The sequence below is a fragment of the Mustela nivalis genome, assembly GCF_964662115.1.
Source record: "Mustela nivalis genome assembly, chromosome: 12".
Classification (NCBI taxonomy): Eukaryota; Metazoa; Chordata; class Mammalia; order Carnivora; family Mustelidae; genus Mustela; species Mustela nivalis.
In genome coordinates, this window is record NC_139031.1 from 87,905,174 (window position 1) to 87,928,796 (window position 23,623).

General features: G+C 35.5%; 1 protein-coding gene across 2 annotated transcripts in view; it reads right to left on the minus strand.

Annotated features, from left to right (window-relative positions):
* PNPLA8 (patatin like domain 8, phospholipase A2) overlaps positions 1-23,623 on the minus strand; it is a 40,275-nt gene that overhangs the window by 9,524 nt on the left and 7,128 nt on the right. Inside the window, exons 2-8 of one of the 2 annotated variants that reach the window (XM_082692003.1) lie at positions 22,111-23,250; positions 21,810-21,959; positions 15,492-15,643; positions 11,194-11,288; positions 9,489-9,660; positions 7,962-8,019; positions 5,684-5,878 (exon numbers count right to left, since the gene is read on the minus strand). In XM_082692003.1, coding sequence (XP_082548129.1) covers positions 5,684-5,878; positions 7,962-8,019; positions 9,489-9,660; positions 11,194-11,288; positions 15,492-15,643; positions 21,810-21,959; positions 22,111-23,160 — 1,872 coding nt within the window. In that variant the 5' untranslated portion in view covers positions 23,161-23,250. The remainder of the gene's footprint in view (positions 1-5,683; positions 5,879-7,961; positions 8,020-9,488; positions 9,661-11,193; positions 11,289-15,491; positions 15,644-21,809; positions 21,960-22,110; positions 23,251-23,623) is intronic. The other variant, XM_082692004.1, reaches the window with a different exon arrangement.

Here is a 23,623-nt window from a genome sequence, read left to right on the forward strand (position 1 = left end):
GTATGTATTCTGAATTTGGTTTCTTTCCCCTAGAATAATGCTTCTGAGATTCATCCAGGTCATTGGACAGCCCAGTAATTCACTACTTTTTATTGCTGAGTAATATTTAATTACTTGGATGTATCAGTTTACCATTCACCAGTTGAAAGTAACTATTTTTAAATTCTGTTATCTTTAGGTATCTGTTTAAAGTCTTACATGGGCTATTTGTACTATTTAACTATGTAAAACCCTACTAGGATTCCTTGAATGTAGGTAGTAATAATTATTTTCTAAAGGCTTCTAATTTAATTTTAATTTAATCCTTCCAACTTTATCTTTTGTTTTCAATTAACAGGACATTAGAATGATACCCATCACATAATAGAGGTATCATTTAATTTCTAATTCAGCAAGAGAGTTGCCACTTTTAAAGCTTTCATCTTAAAAAAATCTTTTTTAACATTTCACTTTTAAGTAATCTCTGCATCCAATGCAGGGCTCGAACCCAGAATCCCATGTTCCCCTAACTGAGCCAGCCGTGCACCCAAAACTCCTTGTTATATTAAATTCCATACTTGTACTCTATATAGTAACATTCAGACATCCTGCTATTTTAGATGGAACACTGCTACACTATTTTATAGAAAAGCCTATCAAGAAGTATCAGCAAAGTCAAACAGGGAAGAAAAAATAAGGGCAAAAGAAGTTTACCAAGAATTGAGAATAGTAAAATCACTCCCAAGTTAAAAAGCTGTCAGGATTCCAATGGCTTTAATAGCCATGGCAGTAAATTCCTGTTCCTTAAACCTAATTGTTTTCCATCAAGTATGGAAGTTAAGATTTTTGGTGCTCACTCTGGTGTGTGGAGAGGCACACTGTCCCTGGAGCTCCCTTCCACTTAGTCCACTCCTGTCCAGGCCTCTCCTATCAGTAAGTCATCAGTGTAATGGTACAGCCATGGTGTTCCCTTCATACAGGCATTCATATTCCTATCTACTTAGTGTGTATTCGGTTTTGCCAGGCCCACTGCTAGACACTATAGTAAAACAGACTTAAAAAATGAACTGATTGAGTAATTTGCTATTTACCTCTCAGAGTTATACACAGAATTCTGTTTTAATAGTAGTATATTACACATGTACTTAATAGCCTAAAATTTGGATACTTTTGGTTGCTTTTAATGTTTATTTAATCATTTCAAATCATAGAGTACCTACCAGAGAAAATATCTCTTGTACAGCATGAACTTCTCCTAATCCTCTCATCCCAGTTATGACTTCTTAAAAAATTCTTTTTTTTAAATAATGGTAAAATATACAAAACATAAAATCGGTCCTTTAAAGCATTTTTAAGGTCACAATTCAGTGGCATTAATTACATTCAAAATGTTTTACAACCATAGCCTTTATTTCCAAAATGTTTTTATCATCCTAATCCTGTTTCCATCCTACCAAACTGTTCATTCTTTAGATCTCAACTGGTGTGAAATGTCTTTGTAAAGCCAATCCTGACAGAGTAAGCCACATCTTCTGTACTACTTCTTAACTCTATGCATATTTTCATTACTGAATTTATTTTTTCAAGATTTTATTTAAATTCAAGTTAGTTCACATATTGTATAGTATTAAGTTCAGGGGCACAATTAAGTGATTCATCAGTTCATACAACACTCAGCACCGATCACCAATGCCCTCCTTAACACCCATCACCCAGTTAGCCCATTCCCTGCCCATCTCCCCTTAATCAACCCTCAGTTTGTTCTCTATAGTTAGGAATCTCTTATGTTTTGTCTTTATCTTATTTTATTTTTCCTTCCCTCCCCCTATGTTCATCTGTTTTGTTTCTTAAATTCCATATCGAGTGAAATTATATGGTCTCTGTCTTTCTCCGATTTGTTTGACTTAGCATAATACCCTCTAATTCTATCCATGTTGTTGCAAATGGCAAGATGTCATTCTTTCTGGGGTGCCTGGGTGGCTCAGTGGATTAGGCCTCTACTCTCAGCTCAGGTCATGATCCCAGGGTCCTGGGATCCAGGCCCACATCAGGCTCTCTGCTCAGTGGGAAGTCTGCTTCCCCTCTCTGCCTGCCTCTCTGCCCAGTTGTGATCTCTTTCTCTCTCTCAAATAAAGAAATAAAATCTTTAAAAAGAAAGAAGTCATTCTTTTTGATGGCTGAGTAATATTCCATCCTGTGTCTGTGTGTGTGCACATAAACACCCTACATTTTCTTTATCCATTCACCTGTTGATGGACTTCTGGGCTCTTTCTGTATTTTGGACACTGATGGTATAAATATGGGGATGAATGTGCCACTTTGGATCATTGTTTGTATCCTTTAGATAAATACCTAGTAGTGCAACTGCTGGGTCAAAGAGTTGTTTTAACTCCTTAAGGAGCCTCCATATTATTGAATTCATCATCTTACTATATAATTCTATATATTCTTCTAGTTTTAGCTATTTGAGGATAGGACCCAGGAAACACAAAAAATAAGCTGGCACTTATTAAAACCTTTATATTCCTCCCAGTTAACACTGCCTGGTCCTGAGCAAGCAGTCACTACATTTTTGACCAGCTATACTAAAAATTAATAGTTGTGGCCTGGCAAAGGCATCATTTTCCAGGTGCTAGTCAGGTTCTTTCTACTGAAAACACTATTTACCTGGAACGTTTATATGAATTATAATTCCTCTTAAGTTAATGTTTTCTGATTTCTGGATATAACTTTTCAAAATGTAAATAAGGCCTAGGAAAAATAATAGATGAGAATCTGTCATAATAAAACCTTTAGTGCAAATTAATTTATCAGGTCCTTTCTCCAAAGGCAGAGAATTAATGATTTACTTTTGGAGGTGGAGATGAAAAAATATCAGAGAGAAGGGACATGCATATGTCCAAACTCATCAAATATGCCCAGTTTTTGGTATATCAATTATATATCCATGAAACTATTAAAAAGAGAAAGAAGGATTAATTTTGTGTAAAACATACTATTTCAAGATAAACATGATGCTACTTGGGCAGGGGGGAAGAAGTAATACCTGGAAAGCTACTCAAAAAGAATTCTTGTCACTTTACAATTTTCTAGGACATGTAATAAACCTGGTAAATACTGTAATAACGTTCTTCTCTTTATAGGCAAAAGCAAATGAGATCTACACGTCTACCTTCTCACACCTCTTAATTATGGCACTGCTTTCAATAACTGCTCAGAGTATTAGTCTAAATTTATGCTCTACATGGTTCCAAAAGAATGTGAAGTAACTCACGTTAAAACATATGTCAGACATGACAGTTAAAAAGAGATTTTAAAAATCAGTCTCAAAATAACTCAATATAATTATTCAAAGAGCTTAAGAGGATTATAATAAGTAAGTACCATATTTTAGTTTTAAACTTCTTAACAATTTCTGAAGGGCTGGAAAGGAATTTCACTCGAATATTTTTTTGTTTAAGCAATCAAGATCATTCACATGTTAGAATATCCTAATCAATCTTTCACAGTGTCTTGTGAGTAGAAAAATATCCTATTTCTTCTTCATGTTTGTAAGAGAACATGCAGTAAGAAAAATATTCTTAAAAATAAGGTTTGCTTAGAATCTAGATTTCAGGGGCGCCTGGGTGGCTCAGTGGGTTAAAGCCTCTGCCTTCGGCTCAGGTCATGATCCCGGGGTTGTGGGATCGAGCCCCGTGTCGGGCTCTCTGCTTAGCAGGGAGCCTGCTTCCTCCTCTCTCACTCTCTGCCTGCCTCTCTGCCTACTTGTGATCTGTCAAATAAATAAATAAAATCTTTAAAAAAAAAAAAAAAAAGAATCTAGATTTCATGTGAGTATTAATTAGATGCACAAAACTTCCCGAAGTCCCTGATTTACATAAAAGTATATTCTTTTACATAAACTTTATATAGTAAATTATTTTAATCTGTAGCTCAAACCTAAACTCAGAGATTATGGTCATCAATACAAAAATGGCTAAGCATGAAAAAAAATTATCACTAGTATAAATTAAATGGAAAAAAACCACAGAATTACTTTGGTTTGTTATTATGTATTGAATTAAACTTTAGAACTATTTCTACTTAGAGAAAGAATAGAAAGCAAATGAAGTTACTAACTTCTTTTGAAGTCTGGGAGCATATGGTCTTAAAATACAGTAATTTATCATTTGAGACTTTCATTAATACTTGGCATAACTGCAATTCTGTAGCACAACAACCACCTCAAAAATATGTTATAAATCTTTAACTATTTTGAATACACTGTCTAAATTATTTCTCCATTTACATCCTGGTAATAAGAGTAAGAATATGCAGAAATTTTTGTTAAAAACAGCAAGGTACATTTTAAAATAAAAATTTTAATTTGACCAGTAAGTCTTGAGATCTAGGTCAGAAAAACTCTACAGCTAGCACTTTCTGTCTTGAGTAGGTGGAAGAAAGAAGAGAAAGGCGAGAAGGGGAAGTGCCTTACATAATTGAACAATGACTGATCTGACAAAGTAAGAAATGGTCTGAACTAACTCCAAAGACAAAAGGAAACCTAGGTTAATCTCATGATTAAAAAGATTATGATATTACTTCTAGAAATATAGAAAAAAATGGGATAGCTGCCCATAATATGTAAAAATAAGTCTAACATACAAGAAAAAATATAGGAGAAAATAAAAGTAATAGAAGTGTTTTAGCTATTACAATACTGACACATGTAAAGTATATAATTGATATGTAGTTCATATAGATCTATGTATGAGCTTTTGAATGACATCTGAAAATCCTTGCCAAAATAGTTTTCTTCTCAACATATATTTAAATACCAAACAGAGCACAAATACCTCACTGACTAGAGAGGACAGTTAAGGTTAATAGCTATACTGAATGAGACTGATTTTAAGTGGGATAGCATTATAAAAATTAAGCATCTATAAAAATGTACACTCTGGAAGTATCAGGTCAAAAGCTTCAATGACTTTTTTATCATTTACTGTAAAGTTATGAGTTAACATTTCATAATGGGAAGAACTTGACCGACAAAAACTTTATGATAAATAAGTAAGTGTACATAACAAAAAAAGGAATAAACTGCCAGAAATAATATTCAACTTTATATATCATTTAGTCATAAACTTAGAAGCAGTATAATTATAGGTAGCATCCCAAGCCTGTCACTTAGCAGCCACGATCCTATTCTAGTTATTTAACCTTTCTCAAGACTCCAATACCTCATTTGTAAAAGTGGGAATAACTCTATCCGATTTGTAAGCAGTGATGATTAAATGAGACAATGCATTACAAAGGACTGTGTAAGTGTCCAGAACAGAGCTAACTTAATGAGTGTTTACTGTGATTATTTTCTTATATCATCTCCTTCAAAATATGTCTACCCCAACTGTCAAAGGGATTGCATTCTGTGTTTTCAAGGGCCGTGTTTTAATTTTTATTGCATTTGGACAGCCAATCCTACTTACTATGTTTTCCATCAATAAAATCATAGTTAGATATGAATCACATTATATAAAATACAAAAATAATCTTTGCAGAGGGCTTGTTAATTTAAGAAAAACTACAAATAAAAACATTTTCTATGGGACATCTTCTGCCACATGTAAACAAGAAGAAAGTCTCGGTTGATCCCTCTGTGACATTTAATGATTGCTGATTCTTTAATCACAAACTTTCAAAAGGTAGGTCACAGTCATCTTACCTGGTGAAGATCATTTCCCAATGCATACTCTGCAAAGTAGCCTGGAGCAGCAGATGAGGCTCTAATGGCCTGCCACATTTTATACTGACAGCCTCCCAAGTAGTGCGAGTTGATTCCAGGAAAATGACCATAGTTTCTGAACACAAAAGCTTTTGGCGTTATCCCTCTGTTTACTATGGTACTTACTGCAGCTACCTAGTAAAGTAAAAAGCGAACAATACCAATTGCAGTATTTGGGATCTATAAAAAATTAAATATTGTTTAGTAGTGTGAGTGAACAATCTACAGCTACCCATCAAGATAAATGTAACATAAATAGGATGTTAAGTAAAGGGAATGAGATTTAACCAGGTATTTCTTTACAGGACAGTAGATATAAGGACTGAGACAATTCTGAGAAACAGACGGTAAGACAACAATAATAGAAGACATTACTGACTACATGATTTGAGTAGCCATTTAAAAAGACATTAGGAAGACATACATTTGCAAATCTTTATGTAATAATCAATACAAGAGTAGTAGCAATGAATACAAACTACTCAGAGAAGAATAAATATATATTTTCCTAGTATCATTTACAAATTAGTCTTTGCTTCTGTTCTCTTTGAAAACATTATGCCTTTAGTAACTGAATCTAACAACAAACAAACTCCAAGGCTTTCTTATCATAGTTAATAACTGGCTGCTGGGTAATTTTTTATTAAAATAACTAATATTGACCACCTTGGGTCTCAGACTTTATCGATGTCAGCTGAATTAATGTAAAATGTGCTATACTGGTTAATGACCTACAACATAAACTTAAAGAAGCTGAAAGGTATGGAGGAGGCCAAAGTTACTGGGGTTCTGTGTTGAGCCCTGCCAGGGGCTTGTCAGCGTTGCTGCTTAATAAACCAAAGGAGATATCCCCAGATCCTGTGAGTGATCAGAGTGTCAACAGGCCACCATGGTAAGAGCTGGTCATACACCAAAATCCAGGGAGTCTCTCTATAAACTGGACTATAGACAGGCAGAATTAAGAATTATGTGGAAAACATGATAAACCCACTCATAACGAGTGAATTACTCTTTGAGGGGGCTAAAGTTCCCTTACACCTAATTTATCTAGTCTTTTATTTAAAGCTGGCCACTCCCACGACTGAGAAACAAACAAGATACAGGGGAACAAACAAGCACCACAGAGTACATCCTGGGATCTTTTCCCAAGTGTGCATCTCATTAACATGGCCTCCAAGGCCCTGCTGGTCTGATTCACCTGCCACCTCAGTCCCATTTTGCACGCCGCCCTCGCCCTCGAATGCTCAGGCTCTGGTCTCCTGGGGCTCTCAGTTCCTGTGCCTCTCCCTGCCTCCTCCCGCACAGTCCTTCCCTCTGCCAGTACTGCTCCTACTTTTTGGCCTGCACACTGAGATCTCAAACCTCCTTTCCTCAGAATAGCCTTCCCTCCTGTCCCTGTAAATACATGCTTTCAGAGAACTGTTTTCGTACTCCATAGTATTTATTTCAGCGAAACTGTATCTCGTTTGTGTGATTACCTGATAGATGCCTACTTTGCCCTACTGTACTCTAAACTCCATGTCTGCATTTACTAAGGTCTCCAGAGTGCCTGGCACAGTGCTGACACATGGGGCTCAGAATTAATATCTAACGAATTAATTAAATTTGAACAAGCAAGAGTGAAAGAAAAGTAAAAGGAGCCGTATTTGATCTTTCAAGGTTACAGCTTATCATCCAAGAATAAATACAAGGTACTGGGGATTCTGAAGTCTGTAAATGTTATTCCTTAATCAAGTAACAAGTATTAATTAAGGAACACAGAACTCAAGCAGTACTCTTGATTACTGTGTTTCAAACAAAATAAATAAAAAGAGAAGCCATATAAGACAAATTCTAGTGGCATTAACATTTTTAAAATTGGGATTCCTTTTATGTTAATCTAATATATTCACAGGCACATAAAATTTCTTTTAAAAATGTCTGGGGGAAGAAAAGCTGTAGTTTTTCTTGTGTCACTGGATTTGATTAACCTTATGATAAAATAATTCTTCCTTGGTTTTAGTCCTAGTCTTCCATGTTCTTAAACTTTAGTTATACTTTTACTGGATTTAGGAAGAGGTCAAATGACCACATCTTACATCTTCATAAAATAGGCCAAAAAGTAAGGAATCAATAAAATCTATTAAAAGAGGTTCCTAAGAAATGTATTTCCTAGAATAAGTGCTTTCACCTGCCCTTCAATTCCAAGTTAGGATTATATTTAAGACTCCAAACTTACCTTAGGACACGTAGGATTTCTTGCTGTTTCAATCATTAATGAGGATCCCATTCTATCCCTTTATTAAAGGAGGAAAATTAAAGTACATCAAAATGGCGGTCTCCTAACATTGGGGAACATACAATATTCAAATACTGTTTGCTCAAAATTTTGTTCAAAGTACTATGAATGACAAAAAAGAAATATAAAAATCTCCTCCAGGTGCCTGATAGTACAATTAATGCACATAAAGCAATAGAGAGTTGAGGTGCAGCTTGAGAAGGACACCAAAAAATGACAAGGCAACACATTCAACCCTATCTGAGGAGTAAAGAAAGGCACTGAGGCAGAATACACCACTGTTTTCAGGGTCCTCCTGAGGGATAAAGGAGCTGTGTTGAGATAAAACTACAGAAGTATGTAGACTAGTAACAGAGTAATAAAAAAAACCACATCAGGACATTTAGACTTTAAACTTGCTCTAGCAACACAGAGCCAATTGTCACTCCTACAAAATGCTTTTTAAATCATTGTGCTGGGCTCTGAATTAACTGCAACTGGGATCTGCAACATTACAGATCTCGTCCTTGGGCAGCAATTTCCACAATTCCATTATAAGGGAGTTTTGTTCCTGAGCAGATTTTTTTCCTGACTTAAAAGTATGTGTCTTTGGGTGCCTGCGTGGCTCAGTGGGTTAAGCCTCTGCCTTAGGCTCAGGTCATGATCTCAGGGTCCTGGGATCAAGTCCCACATCAGGCTCTCTGCTCAGAGGGGAGTCTGCTTTCTCCTCTCTCTTTCTCTCTGTCTGCTTCTCTGCCTACTTGTGATCTCCGTCAAATAAATAAATAAAATCTTTAAAAAAATGTGTATTTTCCCCTGTACTGGATATAAGGACTATGTTTTTTTTACCAACTTGCCTCAATAAGAAATAACCATGTTTCCAGTGACTTTCTGCCAAACAATATTCATGATTCTCAAATAGAGTATTAGTGAATTTCACATACCAGTAGTATGTACAAATTAGGCAATGATCTACCCTTTATTGTATTTCATAAATATCAATGTAAAATACTTTCTAAATCTTTAAAAAAGGTATGTATGAAAATGTCTAGAAAAAGACTAGAAGAATATACGATTGCAAAGTCCACAGCTCTGAATAAGACTGTGGGTAATTTTAAAGATTTCGATATGTATTTTTGGAAAGCGAGTATTCACAGTATTCTGGAAACAATGTTTAAAAATCATTAACGTTTTAGAAGAATATCTGTTAATGACCTGAAAGAGACTAATACATTAAGTAAAAACAGGTACCTGTCTATGTATAATACAGTCTCAATTTTTTAAAAAGGCAATTGCAATTTCTACATGCAAATCTCACACATGAACTTAAAAAAAAGACTGGAATTATATACCAAAATATTAACAATGGTCAACTCTAATTACTGGGATCAATAATTTAATATTATTTCTAATTTTTTGTCATTTTTCAAATAATATGCATATATTATTTATAGAATCAAACATTAAAAAAAATAACTAGTAACTTACTTAAGAATATTTTCCCATGTTTGACTGTCATAAAAAGCATGGCTCCAGCTCATTTTGACTGTTCCAACAATGACATTTTGTGAAAACACATCAGATCCTAATTTTCGGTAAAGTTCCTCACATTCATCCAAAGGCATATGAAACAATCCCAACATGAATGCTAATATAGCACCTGAAAGAAGGAATGCTTGGTTTTTACCAGTGTTGACATTAGAGTACTTATAAGACTTTCCGAGTCACAGACCTGGTTAAAATTCTAGCTCTTGATCTGTGCCACCTGGGGGCCAACTATGTAACCCCTAAAAGCCCAATTTTTTCATCTCTAAAATAAAGATAATAACTAAAATTTATAATGTTCTTATAAAGGGAACACACGTAAAGGGCTTTAACTGGGCTCAATAAGAACTAAATAAATGTTAACCAATGATGATCAGGATTAATTTTTAAGATACAGGATTTTTTTTTTTACATCAAACTAAGTTAACACATAGTTTAGATACCATGGTCAGAGACGTTATTTCTAACATTAATAAATTCCTTAGTTTTAGTCACAGAATACAGTATATTTGGCAACTAACCAATTCACTAAAATAACTACTCCTTTGAGTGGGTCTGCGGAACTAAAATAATTAAAGAAATTTGGTCTCTGGGACAGCCTTTTAAATAGCTGATTTCATGTCCTGGCTACACTTGGTAGGACACACTGCCACCTAGTGTACCTTAATGGTCTAACCCTGAACTAAGGAGAAATGTAGGGGAGAAAGCTTTGCCGATGGGGGGAGTGGGGCAAAAATCTATACAGCATCAGGGCTTACTCTGAGATTTCCCACAAAGGAAAAACAGGAACCCATTACCGTAATGTATTTTAAATATTGTATTTATTTTATTATACTTAGTCTTATTCTAGTAAAAGAAAACAGCTTAGGTTTTAAGATAAATTGAACGGCATTACTAATTTATAACAGAAATTACTTTTTTCAATTTGCAGAAAATCCCTAATTAACACAAGAAATAGCTTGCCAAAAAACTAACTGCCTTTTAAGTAGAGCTACTATAAAGATAAGCAGATGGGGTGCCTGGGTGGTACAGTTATTAAGTGGCTGCCTTTGGCTTGGGTCATGATCCCACCATCCTGGGATCGAGTTCTGCAGCGGGCTCCCTGCTCAATGGGAAGCCTGCTTCTCTTTTTCCCATTCCCACTGCTTGTGTTCTCTGTCAAATAAATAAATAAAATCTTCAAAAAAATTATGTTAAACACCCAGATTCTCACATTTACCGATTTAAATTCTGGCTTTAAAAAATTAAGTAAGAAATAATATAAGAAGCAATTTCCTGGGCACCTGGGTGGCTCAGAATATTAAGCGTCCAATTCCTGGCGAGGTTCAGGTCCTGAACTCAGGGTCAAAAGGGTGAAGCCTTGCCTCAGGCTCCACGCTGAGCAGGAAGCCTGCTTAAGATTGTCGCTCTGTCCCTCACCCCTACTTGCACAAGCCCCGAGCTCTCTCACAAAAACAAAACAAAACAGAACAACAAACACACACCACCTCTGAATGGTAACTTATTACTACAAACATTTTATAAAATTTATTAGGCCAATCAAAGGATTATTCTTCAACAAAACATAAAATACCCATTACTTCAGAGAATGACCATCATTTTAAATGTACACGGCAGGGACACAGGGCTTCTGTTTAACAATAATTACCTGTGCTCACACCACAGATGTAATCAAAGAGCTGATGAACTGGCTTCTGAGTAAGTTCAACCAATTTTCGCAGTGTCTGAAGGGCAACCACACCCCTACAGAAAAAAAGGAAAAATAAAAATTCCCGTTTCAAGGAAATTAAGTCTTGAATAAAACACACCCACAAGTTGCTTTTCTAGCTTATATGCTAACAGGGAAACTGATAATATAAATTAATGTCAGTAAAAATGGCCTGTTTTTAAGATCACTTTCAAAACGCCAGTAGCTAAATAATGGAATAAAACCTGTGTCACAACAGCAAATTTTAATTTATACTAGTATCTCTCTGAACATGACTGTAAAGATGAGAACATAAGATATTCTTTTAAACACCCCAGACTGTGGAAAATGCACTCACCAGTTCTGGAACACTGTGTATTAGTTTCTTCTCTCTGCAGTGTAAGTTGGCTGCCTATGCTTCTAAACATTTTTGTTTTCTGCATTTCACTAGTCATACTTTCAACTTTCAAGCTTTTAATTATTCATCTTTTAAAACTTTCAACAACTTCAAGACAATGCCCCACCATTAGTATTACTTTATGCAGCTGACTTTGCTCACTTTTGGATCCTAGCCAAAGGCAGAAAAGAGCTTAATGATGAATGTGGAAAATGAAGAGAGGCCAGGAGGTATATGCCAATTCAGGATGTGTGTGACGTGTGGACAATTCTTAATGCTAGGAGAATATACAGAAACAATGAAATGGTCTAAACCCAATACAAGATGTGGGGCAGAAGGGTCCTGGCTATAGTTAGGCATCACCAAATACAACCTAGAGTGTCAAAGTGTGCTTTGATACTGCTAAAAGGAAATCACCAGAAAATACTCTAATATTAAAGTAGGAAATCAAAAACACTGATTTTTTTTTTTTTAAATTTTAAGAAGTAATGTGGCTTTGAAGAGAGGTAGTAAAAGATGATGAGATGGACTATCAAAGAGATACACTATGAAATCAAAGTGAGACATGAAGAATTAGAGATAATGCCAGATAAATATACTTAACAATGTGACCTCCATTATCTTATAAGAAAGAAATAAAACATGCACATACATACTCATGCAAGAAAAAAAAATCTGAAGAATTAAGTCAAAATATTAAAAATCTGGTAAATGTGAGCTATAATTTTTTGGTTTGCTTTTCTTTATATTTCTTTTTTTTTCTCCTCCAAGTTTTACTTGTATAATCAGGTAGAAAACTATTTTAAAATGCTGTATTTATAAATCAATTCACATCATATTTAGAAATAAATACACTTGCCAGATTGATTCTCTCTGCCTAACACTGTACGGGGCTTTCATACACAAAAGCAATAGAAGTGGGGCGCCTGGGTGGCTCAGTGGGTTAGGCCTTGGCCTTTGGCTCAGGTCATGATCTCAGGGTCCTGGGATCGAGCCCCGCATCGGGCTCTCTGCTCAGAAAGGAGCCTGCTTCCCCCTTTCTCTTTGCCTGCCTCTCTGCCTACTTGTGATCTCTGTCTGTCAAATAAATAAAATCTTTTAAAATAAAAAAAGTTAAAAAAACAAAAAGCAATAAAAGGTATGGGTTCTTTTTCTCCCAAGCACTTGTACCTTACTCCTCTCAGCACAAACTTAACCATCGTGGCTGCATTCTCAAGTTCCCCTCAAGCAAGGTTTCTCAGCTTAGCAAGAGGGACATTTAGGGCTGGAAAACTCTTTGCTGTAGGGCCATCCTGTGCACTGTAGGGTTTCAGCATTAATTACCCTCTTCTCACTAAACACAAAGTGGCAGTCCCCCAGCTCCAACAACCAAGAATGCCTCCAGACACTGAACTACGTACTCTAGATAGCAAAATCGCCTCCAATGGAGAACTGCTAATCTACACTTCCCTTCATCCTAACTCACCTTTGTATCTTCCCAAATGTCTTCACTCCAATTTCCTCCTCGGATGACTAACAAAACTCCTATTCTCTAAAATCAAATATTTAGTGGTCCCAAAGCTCTTTTCAACATATTCGTCACTCTAAACAGATACCTGAATGTTCCTGACTGTTCTGAATTCAGAATTCTACTCAAAAAGAAGTCACAGTCACAGGTGGTTGCCAAAAGGGGTGGGTGGGGTTGACAAAATGGGTGAAGAGATCAGAAGGTACAAACATCCAGTTATACAATATAATACAATAAATGCATCCAGGGGATATAAGGTACAACATGCTAACATAGTTAATAATACTGTACTGCATACTTGAAAGTTACTAAAAGAGTTAATCTCAAATGTTCTCAACTCCAGAAAAAAAGTGATTAACTCTGTGTGGTGATGGATGTTAACTAGACTTATTGTGATCATTCTACAAAATAAACAGGTATCAAATCATTGTGTTGTATACCTGAAACTAATACACCAAGTCGGTATCTCAGTATTTTTTTAAAATGAAAAAAAAGTCATAATCATGATCATGCTCTAAAATAATCATGATCATTCTCTAAAATAGCACTTACTCTTTGCCACTTTGCTATTTTTCTTCACAGCACCCCTTACTATTCAAGAATACATTTTTGCTTTTCTATTTGTTCTCTTTCCTCCTCTGGAATGCTAGTACCATGAAGACTTAGATTTTGTCTGTTTTGCTTACTGATTCCTGGATCCAAATCAGTGTTAAGAAGAGCTGACTCAATGAATGATACCAACTTTTCCATCTGTCCCCATCTTAATGGCAGAGAGGACTGGCTTCTTCCTGCTCCTCAGTGAAATTCCTTACTCACTGAACTTCCACTCTCTTTACTTCCCATCACTTTTAACCAGTTCTATCAACGAGAATGATTCTAATTCATTACCACTTCATCTATCATATGAATGATGTTCACCTTCTTCAGTTATTTCACTTCCGTAAGAAACATCCAAAAATTATTCTGAAACTTTTCTTTTCTCAATCAACTCAATCTTCATTTGCCGAATTAGCACTTCTATACTGCTATGTGAAGCCTTCTATTCAGCATGTTCAAAAACAGAACTTTCTCAATACCAATCACCTCCTCCCATTTCCCTGCAGTTCTGCCTCAGGCATCCATGGGGTCTCCATTTAGGAGTGCTCTCGATCTCCTCCTATATTCAAATTCCCCTTTTCTTCAAAGTTTTCTTGCATATTTTTCCTCCCTCCTGCTTCCCACGGCTACCATCTGAAGGTATTTTTTTTATTGTCCTCCACCTAGATGGTTAAATAGCTTTTCCCCTTATCACTCACACTGCTACTGACGCTGGTGTCAAAATGAAAAGAATCTGGCTGACATACAGGAGCTCAGAATTTAACAAAACAATAAGCGTAGTACTTGGACATACAAGATAGTAACTGGAAAAGCAGGTGTATCAGAGAATGTAATCAGAGAGATAAAGTAATCAAAGAACAATAGGCAGGGCATGTACTATCAATTTCAGAGATGAGAGCAGAGATGGCAGGAAACCTGAATCCAAGCTAGAATATCTGGTGTTGGGGGTGGGGAGGCTAACACCAAAGGATCTAACCAACAAGCAGTAAGAGGAACTCAACAAACTAATCAGAAGAAGCATGGATGAACTACCAGCAGCAAGAATGGAGTCCGATGGTGAAATTCCCTACTTCTAAGCTAAGAATGCACTAAATATCTCTAGTGTGGCACCAGACTGGCATTTGCAGCTGAGGACGTGGGGACTCACTGATGGTGAGTGGGGGACATGGGGACTTATTGATATAGACTCCTTTTTTAGCAATCTCTTTATTAAGTGACCAGCTGACTGATAAATACCAGTTAAGATAAATAATTAAAGAAAGCTAATGTTATAAAACATTGTCAAGATTTTCTAAGTCATGGTTGATATACTGTCCTAAACTAACAAGAAGGTCTGAAGAGACCAAACTGAAATAAATACTAGGTCAAATTAAAATAAAAGCAAATTCAGGTATATGCTGAAGAAGCCCTTGGGGCACCCGTGTGGCTCAGCTGGTTAAGCAGCTGACTCTATTTTGCCTCAGGTCATGATCTCAGGGTCCTGGGAACAAGCCATACCGAGCATGGCTTCTGCTTGAGATTCTCTCCCTCATCTTCCCTCAGTGCCCCTCCCCCCACTCATCCTCACTCTAAATGAAATAAAAAAAAAGAAGCTCTCAAATGGATAAAGTAATAAATTAAGAAGAACTATTTCATGTTTTATTTCAAACATCTGGTTTTACAATGATATAGCTACTATACTTACACAGAATCAGTTATAAAAAAATTTCTGGCTGAACTGGATCTATAGGATTTAAAAAATCATTTTTCTAGCTTTACCTTGTTCCTCCACCATCAATTGTAAGAATTCGGATTCCTCTTCCTTTCACAGGATCCACATAGCCAATTAAGGCCAAAATTTCTCTAACTGCAGCCTGAAGAGTTTCATCCTTAATTTGTCTCAATCTTAATAAATACGGAATAATTTTTTCCTGTATTGAGAAAAAAGTATTTTATTGCTTTTGTCAAATAAAGAGTGAAACTGTATGATTTTTAACCAACATATGTACACCACAAATAATCACAGTGCCAGGGTTTATTACTTTCTTAATAATCTTAAATGACATTACTTTTTAACATATTAATGTCAATTAATATTTAAAATATATTTCTTCTAATATCTAGGTTAATAATTAACCTCAGTACAAATATTTTCTTTAGAAGATACAATGCTTAAGAATTAGAAAATATATAGTCTGTTTAACAGAAATTTATGAAGTATTAACTGTTACAACAAAAGATTAACATTATAAATTGTATAAACTATTTTCTCCAAATCCTAGAGATAAACTTCTTCATAGTAATTACTGGAAATTAAACTTGTTATTAAAAAAAAAAAAACCACCTTGTGAATATAGGATGTAAGGGTAGTGACTCATAGTGAAATATAAACAAATGTCAATACCTATAACTAAGGCAGAAGGCAAAAGCTGACCATTACAATAAATAATCCAAATTCATTACGTTTAAGTAATTTGTTTAAACAAAACTAGGACTCTGATATTCTATGTGTTTAATTTCATATTGGTGACCAGAGGCAAGAGCTTATCTTCTAGGGTTCTACACTGAGTTTATCAGAGATTCTCTAGGTTCTGTGCACAAAAGCACCTTATCCGGTCAGAAGGCCAGGCTTAAGGGAATCTGAGACTAGCAACTAAACTTGTGCTATGTAATCTTCCTTCAATAAATTAAAAAAATAATCCAAATGTATCACTCATTTTGTTTCTTTTTTATGATAAATCAATGTGAAGTAATATTGTTCTAAATTCTTTTTCAGTTGCTTTTTTGCCCTGGCTAATGTTGAGCTTCAAGGTCCTACAAGAAGAGTCTGAACAACGGTGGGCATGGAAATATAAATTTCCACTTCTGGTTAGAACAGTCTCTTTCCAAGAACTAGAAAACTTTGATAAAAGACAAAAGAAGTTTCATCTGTTCAAAATCATCAGAGGGCTCCTGAAGCAATGAGAACAGGAGGGGTAAGAATCTGGAGAGAGAAGTGCTAAGAAGTGAGCTCAGGACGCCTGGGTGGCTCAGTCAGTTAAGTGTCTGCCTTTGGCACAGGTCAAGACCCCACGGTCCTGGGATCAAGCCCCATCTCAGGCCCCCTACTCAGTAGAGAGTCTGCTTCTCCCTCCTACTGGTGGGCACATGCGCGTGTAGAACTCTCTTTTTCCAATAAATAAATAAAAGATGAATTCTTTTAAAAAAGAAGTGATCTCATAAACTATAGCTTGTCTTCCCTTGAGGCTTTTGCTTATTTGGGGAAGAAACAGAAGACTGAAAAACTGGGACTGGTTCAGACAGAGGGCCAGCAGAGTTAAAAGTTAACTCCAAGAGTGGGAAAATAAATTTACAAAAAATACACAGTTATTGTATATTACTATTATATATAATATGTAATATATGCCATATATAAAAAACTTTTATAATATATAAAGAAATTCTTCAAGTCAGTAAGAAAAAGCTGGTCAACCCCAAAGGAAAAATGAGTAAGACGTGGAAAAGGGACTTCACACAAGGTAAGCACAAAAATGGCCAATAAGCACTGGAAAAGATGCTAAACTTCACAGTTACCAGAGAAATGCAAACTAAAGCCACAATTCAGTATCACTAAACATCCAACACAATGGCTAAAATAAAAACAATAAAGTGTTGGAGAAGAAGTAGAACCACCAGAAGATCGATACAATTTTGGCAGAAGTATAAATTGGTATAAACACTTTGTAAAAGTATTTGGCAGAATCTACTAGAGATGAAAATAGGCATACTTCATAACCAAGACCACTACTCTTGGATATACACTCTCAAAGAAATAAAGACCTGTGTTTCCCAAAAGATACATCCCAGAAGCACTATTCCAGACTCCCAGACTGGAAGCTATCCAGCAGTAAAATGGATACATGGTCCTATATTTATACCACAGAATCCATCACAATGTGAATGTTTCATAAACATACTCCACCTTGAAGGTTCTCACAAATAATGTCAAGTGAAAAAAACAGATATAAAAGAGCACAAGCTGTACCACTCTATTTATAGAACGTGCAGAGAAAGGCACAACTGACCTAGAGTGCTAAAAATCAGGTAATGGTCAATCTTTTTGGAGACAGTGATTGGAATGGGGCATAAAGAGATGAGGGTTATACAGATGTTTTCAATTTTTGAAAATTCATGGAGCTGTATGCTTACATACACTTTTCTGCCCATGGCACTTTTGTAAGAAGTTAAAGTTATATGAATGAACTTGGGGCCCCTACCAAGCAAGGCTGAGATGAATTCAGCTTTCAACAAAGGAGAGAAGGGAGGAAAATAATTATCAAAATACGTTTTGTGAAAACCTAGGGAGTCCATAATGATAGTTTTAAGAAATGCCAAAAATTTCCTGTCACCAATGGGGCAGCTTTAAAGCATCTCTTTACTTTGAAAATTGGTGACTAAGTAGAAGGAAACTAAGCATTTTTCTTGCTTATCCTTTAAAACTGCTCTTTGAGAGTAACCAAATAGCTCTAGCTAGTAAAGGAAAGCTCTACTTTTACAGATGAATGTCAATTACAATGCAGAAGGAGTGGCAGAATTAGAAATTTATCATTTTGCAACCCTAATGAAATGACTAGTTCTGGATTAGGTTAATGGCTGATGGGATTATGATTCTAGCCTAAATGTCCAATGAGAAGATCAGATTGTCATCTCCCTAATCCAGTGGTCAACACTGGTTCTTCAACCAGTTATACGTGTTCTGGTATGATGGAAGATGAGACACATGGCAATATATACAATGTGCTCTAACAAAAAATTTAACTTAACCAAGTCTTTATGTTTATATTCCAGTATTCAGCAAATACAAAGAAACAAGGAATACATCAAATAACACCAATGAGGAGGAAGCCCCATAAAAATTCACAAAGTAATCCTTGAGGAGAACACAAGCAGCAACCTCTTCGACCTCAGGAGCAGCAACATCTTCCTAGGAACATCGCCAAAGGCAAGGGAAGCAAGGGCAAAAATGAATTATTGGGATTTCGTCAAGATCAAAAGCTTTTGCACAGCAAAGGAAACAGTTAACAAAACCAAAAGACAACTGACAGAATGGGAGAAGATATTTGCAAACGACATATCAGATAAAGGGCTAGTGTCCAAAATCTATAAAGAATTTAGCAAACTCGGGGCGCCTGGGTGGCTCAGTGGGTTAAGCCACTGCCTTCGGCTCAGTTCATGATCTCAGGGTCCTGGGATCGAGTCCCGCATCAGGCTCTCTGCTCAGCAGGGAGCCTGCTTCCCTCTCTGCCTGCCTCTCCGACTACTTGTGATTTCTGCCAAATAAATAAATAAAATCTTAAAAAAAAAAAAAAAAGAATTTAGCAAACTCAACACCACCCAAAGAACAAATAATCCAATCAAGAAATGGGCAGAGGACATGAACAGACATTTTTGCAAAGAGGACATCCAGATGGCCAACAGACACAGGCACACGAAGGCAGTACTTGGGCAGGATAAATAACTCATGAGTAGAAAAAACCTGTGGCACTTTCTGCTGAAATACTCTCACTCCGCTAGAGTGAGATCATGGAGGACACGTATGGAAACATACAAGAACAAGATCAAAGTAGCCACCTCAGAGAGGGTCACTGTCCTGAAGAGTCACCCAATGCCCAGGTGACTTTGCACAGGGGACAAATAAGCCTCTGTTGTGTTAAGTCACTGAGGTTTTGATATTGTTTATTAGAGTTTAACTCGGGGGCGCCTGGGTGGTTCAGTGGGTTGGGCCGCTGCCTTCGGCTCGGGTCGTGATCTCAGGGTGCTGGGATTGAGTCCCGCGTCGGGCTCTCTGCTCAGCAGGGAGCCTGCTTCCCTTCCTCTCTCTCTGCCTGCCTCTCTGCCTACTTGTGATCTCTGTCAAATAAATAAATAAAATCTTTAAAAAAAAAAAAAAGAGTTTAACTCGGCTTAATCTAATACAAACAGACACTAATACATTTACAGTGATAATCTCTGGGTAACAGAAATAAATGTTATTCTTATTTTCTTATTTTTGTTTTTATTAAAAAAAATTTTTTTACAAAGTTTATGCCACCCCCTTTTTAAATAAGTTACCTTTTTATTAAAAAAATAATGAAAGGAGAATAATAATAAATAATAAAATAATAAATAAAAAGTTAAATAATAATAAAAATAAATAATAAATAATTTAAATAATAAAGTTACTTTTTTATTAAAAAAATAATGAAAGGAGAATGCCTTCACCAACAATGAAGAAACCAAAAAGGGCAACTTCCTAGATGTGGCGGCCATGAATGCAGCACATCAAATACACACACACACACACACACACACACATGGAAACTAATCTACCAAAGACAATTCGCTCTCATTTGGCCACCATAAATATGATATACAAAAAAGTAAAATTAATATAAATGTTTTAAAACAAACAATTCTAGCATTTTTCAAAAGCTCAGTTCTTCTGAATAATTAAAACTTCATTGGGAAAGTTCACATGAGACTGTGCATGTGAAAATGTCTTAATTTATCCAGTTCATTCTTTTTGAGATGCTTCTTATTTAGGGAAGTGGTTAAGAACTTTTTACAGACTATCCAGATTTTCAATCATACTTGATCAGAATACACATTCCTACAACACACTACTCCTTGGTATTGAAGGGTCCTTAGATGTGAGATCAGTAATGCAAAATAAAAGAGCCCTCAAAGTTTCTAACAGCATGACTATTCATGATAGACTAAAACTGAAAATTCATCAGTAGTACAATAAGTAAGTTGTGATACATTCACACCATGGAATATGAAAGCAACAAGAATGAATGTTCTACAACCTCTCACAACAATGAGAACGATTACTACCAACATGATGAATGAAAAAACCCAATCACAATAGTTTATATAAGGTACCAAAAAAACCCTAAACTAATCTAAAGTAATTTGGGGAAACTGTGATTGAAGGGGGCACAGAAGGCTTGTGAAGTCCTGGTAAATTCTGTTCCTTATCTGAGTGCCAGTTACATGGATGCCTTTAGTTTGTGAAAAATTCACTGACTTGATTCCAATAACTGCAGGTTGTACTGTACTTCAATAAAACACTTTTTTTAAAAGTTCTTTAAAGTATGCAAGTCTATTTTAGATCTTTGCTTCAGTATATCCCTGAAATAGTAAATGGACTTAAAAGCTATCTACCTTTGGAAAATCTGTCTTTTAAATAAGAGATTAAATAGCCATGAAAGATAATCCCCAGTTCCATGAACATGAAATTCTGAAGTTTAGCTTTATAACATATGAATTATATAATATGAAACTATAGGAGGCTACCTTATATAAGGACTGAGGTAACTCTTCAGCAAAATGGTTGTCAAAAATGGAATATGAACTAAGTTAACTTAGACTTTTTTGAGTGGCGAGTTAAAAACAAGCATTAACAGATCTCTAAACAAATGTTAACAATGTCTGTTCATTATATATTTGTAAACTGGTGATTAAATATTACAAATAATCAGCAGTGCAATGGAAAGAGACTCAAGCATATCATTCATATTTTATAGTATTTCTCTGAAAATAGTCTGTTTAAATGGGTCTAAATTACCTTCACTATTTTATATGTGAAAAAATCGAGGTGAAAAAGAGCTAATCATTTTATTAATGTAATTATTAATCCAATTATCATTAAGATCATTAAAATGTTGACTTGCAAATACAAAAAGATCAAAAAATAAAAATTACCTATGGTTTTACTTATGAATTACATCTCCCATCTTAAAAGAGTAGCTACATAGTATAAACACATTTAAGAAAAATTTGGCAACTATTTTGCAATTCAGTGAACACACTGAGATTTATTTTCTATTTTAAAACATTTAATCTCAATAAACAGTAGGACCAACAGCATAATTTATCATCACAGAGTAAGAGAATATTTAAGCATAATATATATAATAGAATAAGTGGGCCAATTACTGACTCTATGACACGTCACATACATAATAAAAACCTAAAAATAGTTAAATTTTAAAAATGAAAGGTACTGCCTTCTCCATTTCAGAAAGTGCGTTAGTATTTTCCAAGACAAAACCAGATTAAATAAATTAGAATTACCTTGACAGCCACTCCTTTTCCTTCAGGAAATTCTAGAAGATGAAAAGTCAGTTCTTCAACCCTGTTAATGCAGAGCTTTGGGTCAGTTGTTCTTCTCAACGCCTGAACTAACGCCCGGGTTCTGTTATCAATACTCACTCTTGCAATAATCTACAAAGACATATTAAAATATATATGATTAGGATGTGAAACTTCTCTAGTAATACCAACACGTGATTAAGGTTTCTTTGGTCCCATAGGGAAATGGAATTTACGCATTTGACAAAAGTTAAAATGTCAAGCAACACTGATAACGACTTGCCTTTTCTCGATGAAGAGATAACCGCTTTTTCTCCTCTCCATTTTTGTCTTTGCTGACAGGCTGCTCAGCTTTAACAGCCTCTTCCTGCTCTTCTGGCTGACTCTTTGAATCATACTTTAATTTAGGGACAAGTCCACCAATATAACCACCTACTAAAGCCTGGACACCTTCGGTGGGACGAGAAAGAAAGTTAGCAATACTCTGTTTAGTAGAAACTGGAAGAGCCTCAGGAGTCCCACTGGCACTTGCAGACTTGTCCACAGAATATAAAGAAGATTCTGAATCTCGCTTATCAGTCAGGATGCCAGGATCTGGAGAGCTCGATTTCTCTTCTTCGACCTTTTTATCTTCAAGTTTGTCCTGGAAATGTTTCTTTTCCTTTTTTTGAGACATTCTTTCCTCACGTTTGAAGTATGAATTAATATGATTTGATAAAAAGTAGAATGACTCTCCAAATCTTGTGGTTAAACTACTTGTGTAACGAAAAAGACTTTGTTTACCTATATCTTCATCTTTACCTACACTATGACCTTCAGAGAAAGAACTCTTTTCTACTGATTTGTCGCTGTATTTTTTCAGAGATTTGATGGCTTGTTTAATGCCTGTCTGTTTTAACCAACCACTATCTGATACTTTTCTTAATATTCGAGAACTTGGCTTAAATTGAGCTAAACGTGAGATCATTTCATTCTGAGTGCCAAAAACAGCCTTTGAAACAGAGTTCAAAGTACTTTTAATACGGGACATACGAATGCTCACTTTTGTAAGTCCCTTGGGAGTAGAAGTGCTAAGTTTCAAAATTCCAATATGTAAACCATGGTGGTTTGGAGAGTAACAGTGCTTTCTCCAAGAATGGGCATCACTTTTGGTCAATTTACATCTTATTTTGCTTGTATGAAAACCTCTTTGTAGACTGGCGTGGCTTATCCTCCAGTAATGTTTAGGTGAGTATAAGAAATGCAGCTGCTTGCTTCTCTGCTTCCCACAAAGACTTCTTGCATTACTAAGGAGGTAAATATAATATATATCTATAGTCAAATTAATAGACATAACTTAAAAATCATTTATTTTCTATATGTTAGGATTTTCACTTCATTCCTGAATGCTTCATTTAAGAAATGCCATAATTCATGGTCTTACCTGAAATAGCAAGAAAAAAAAAATTAGGATACAAGGTAAAATTGAAATTGGGTTTAAGATAAAATACTTTTCTACTTGAAATAAACTCAGCAGCTTGTCTCAAAAGAAGACAGAATAATGTATTTCCATTACAGATACTGCATATCTCCCTTTTAAGCTCCAGAAGACAATTCATTCTCCAGTACAGAATTTAATGAAAAAAGAGAGCGAGTGGTAGGATGTTTCATGAGATGTAATTTAAGAAAGCTACCAAATACATAAGTTTTCCTACAACACATAACCGAATATGCAATTTAGATACTATGCTGTTTTTCTTCTCTGTCAAAGTCTGGACTAGTTTATGTGACACCAGACTTTGAAGTCTTTGTAGAGT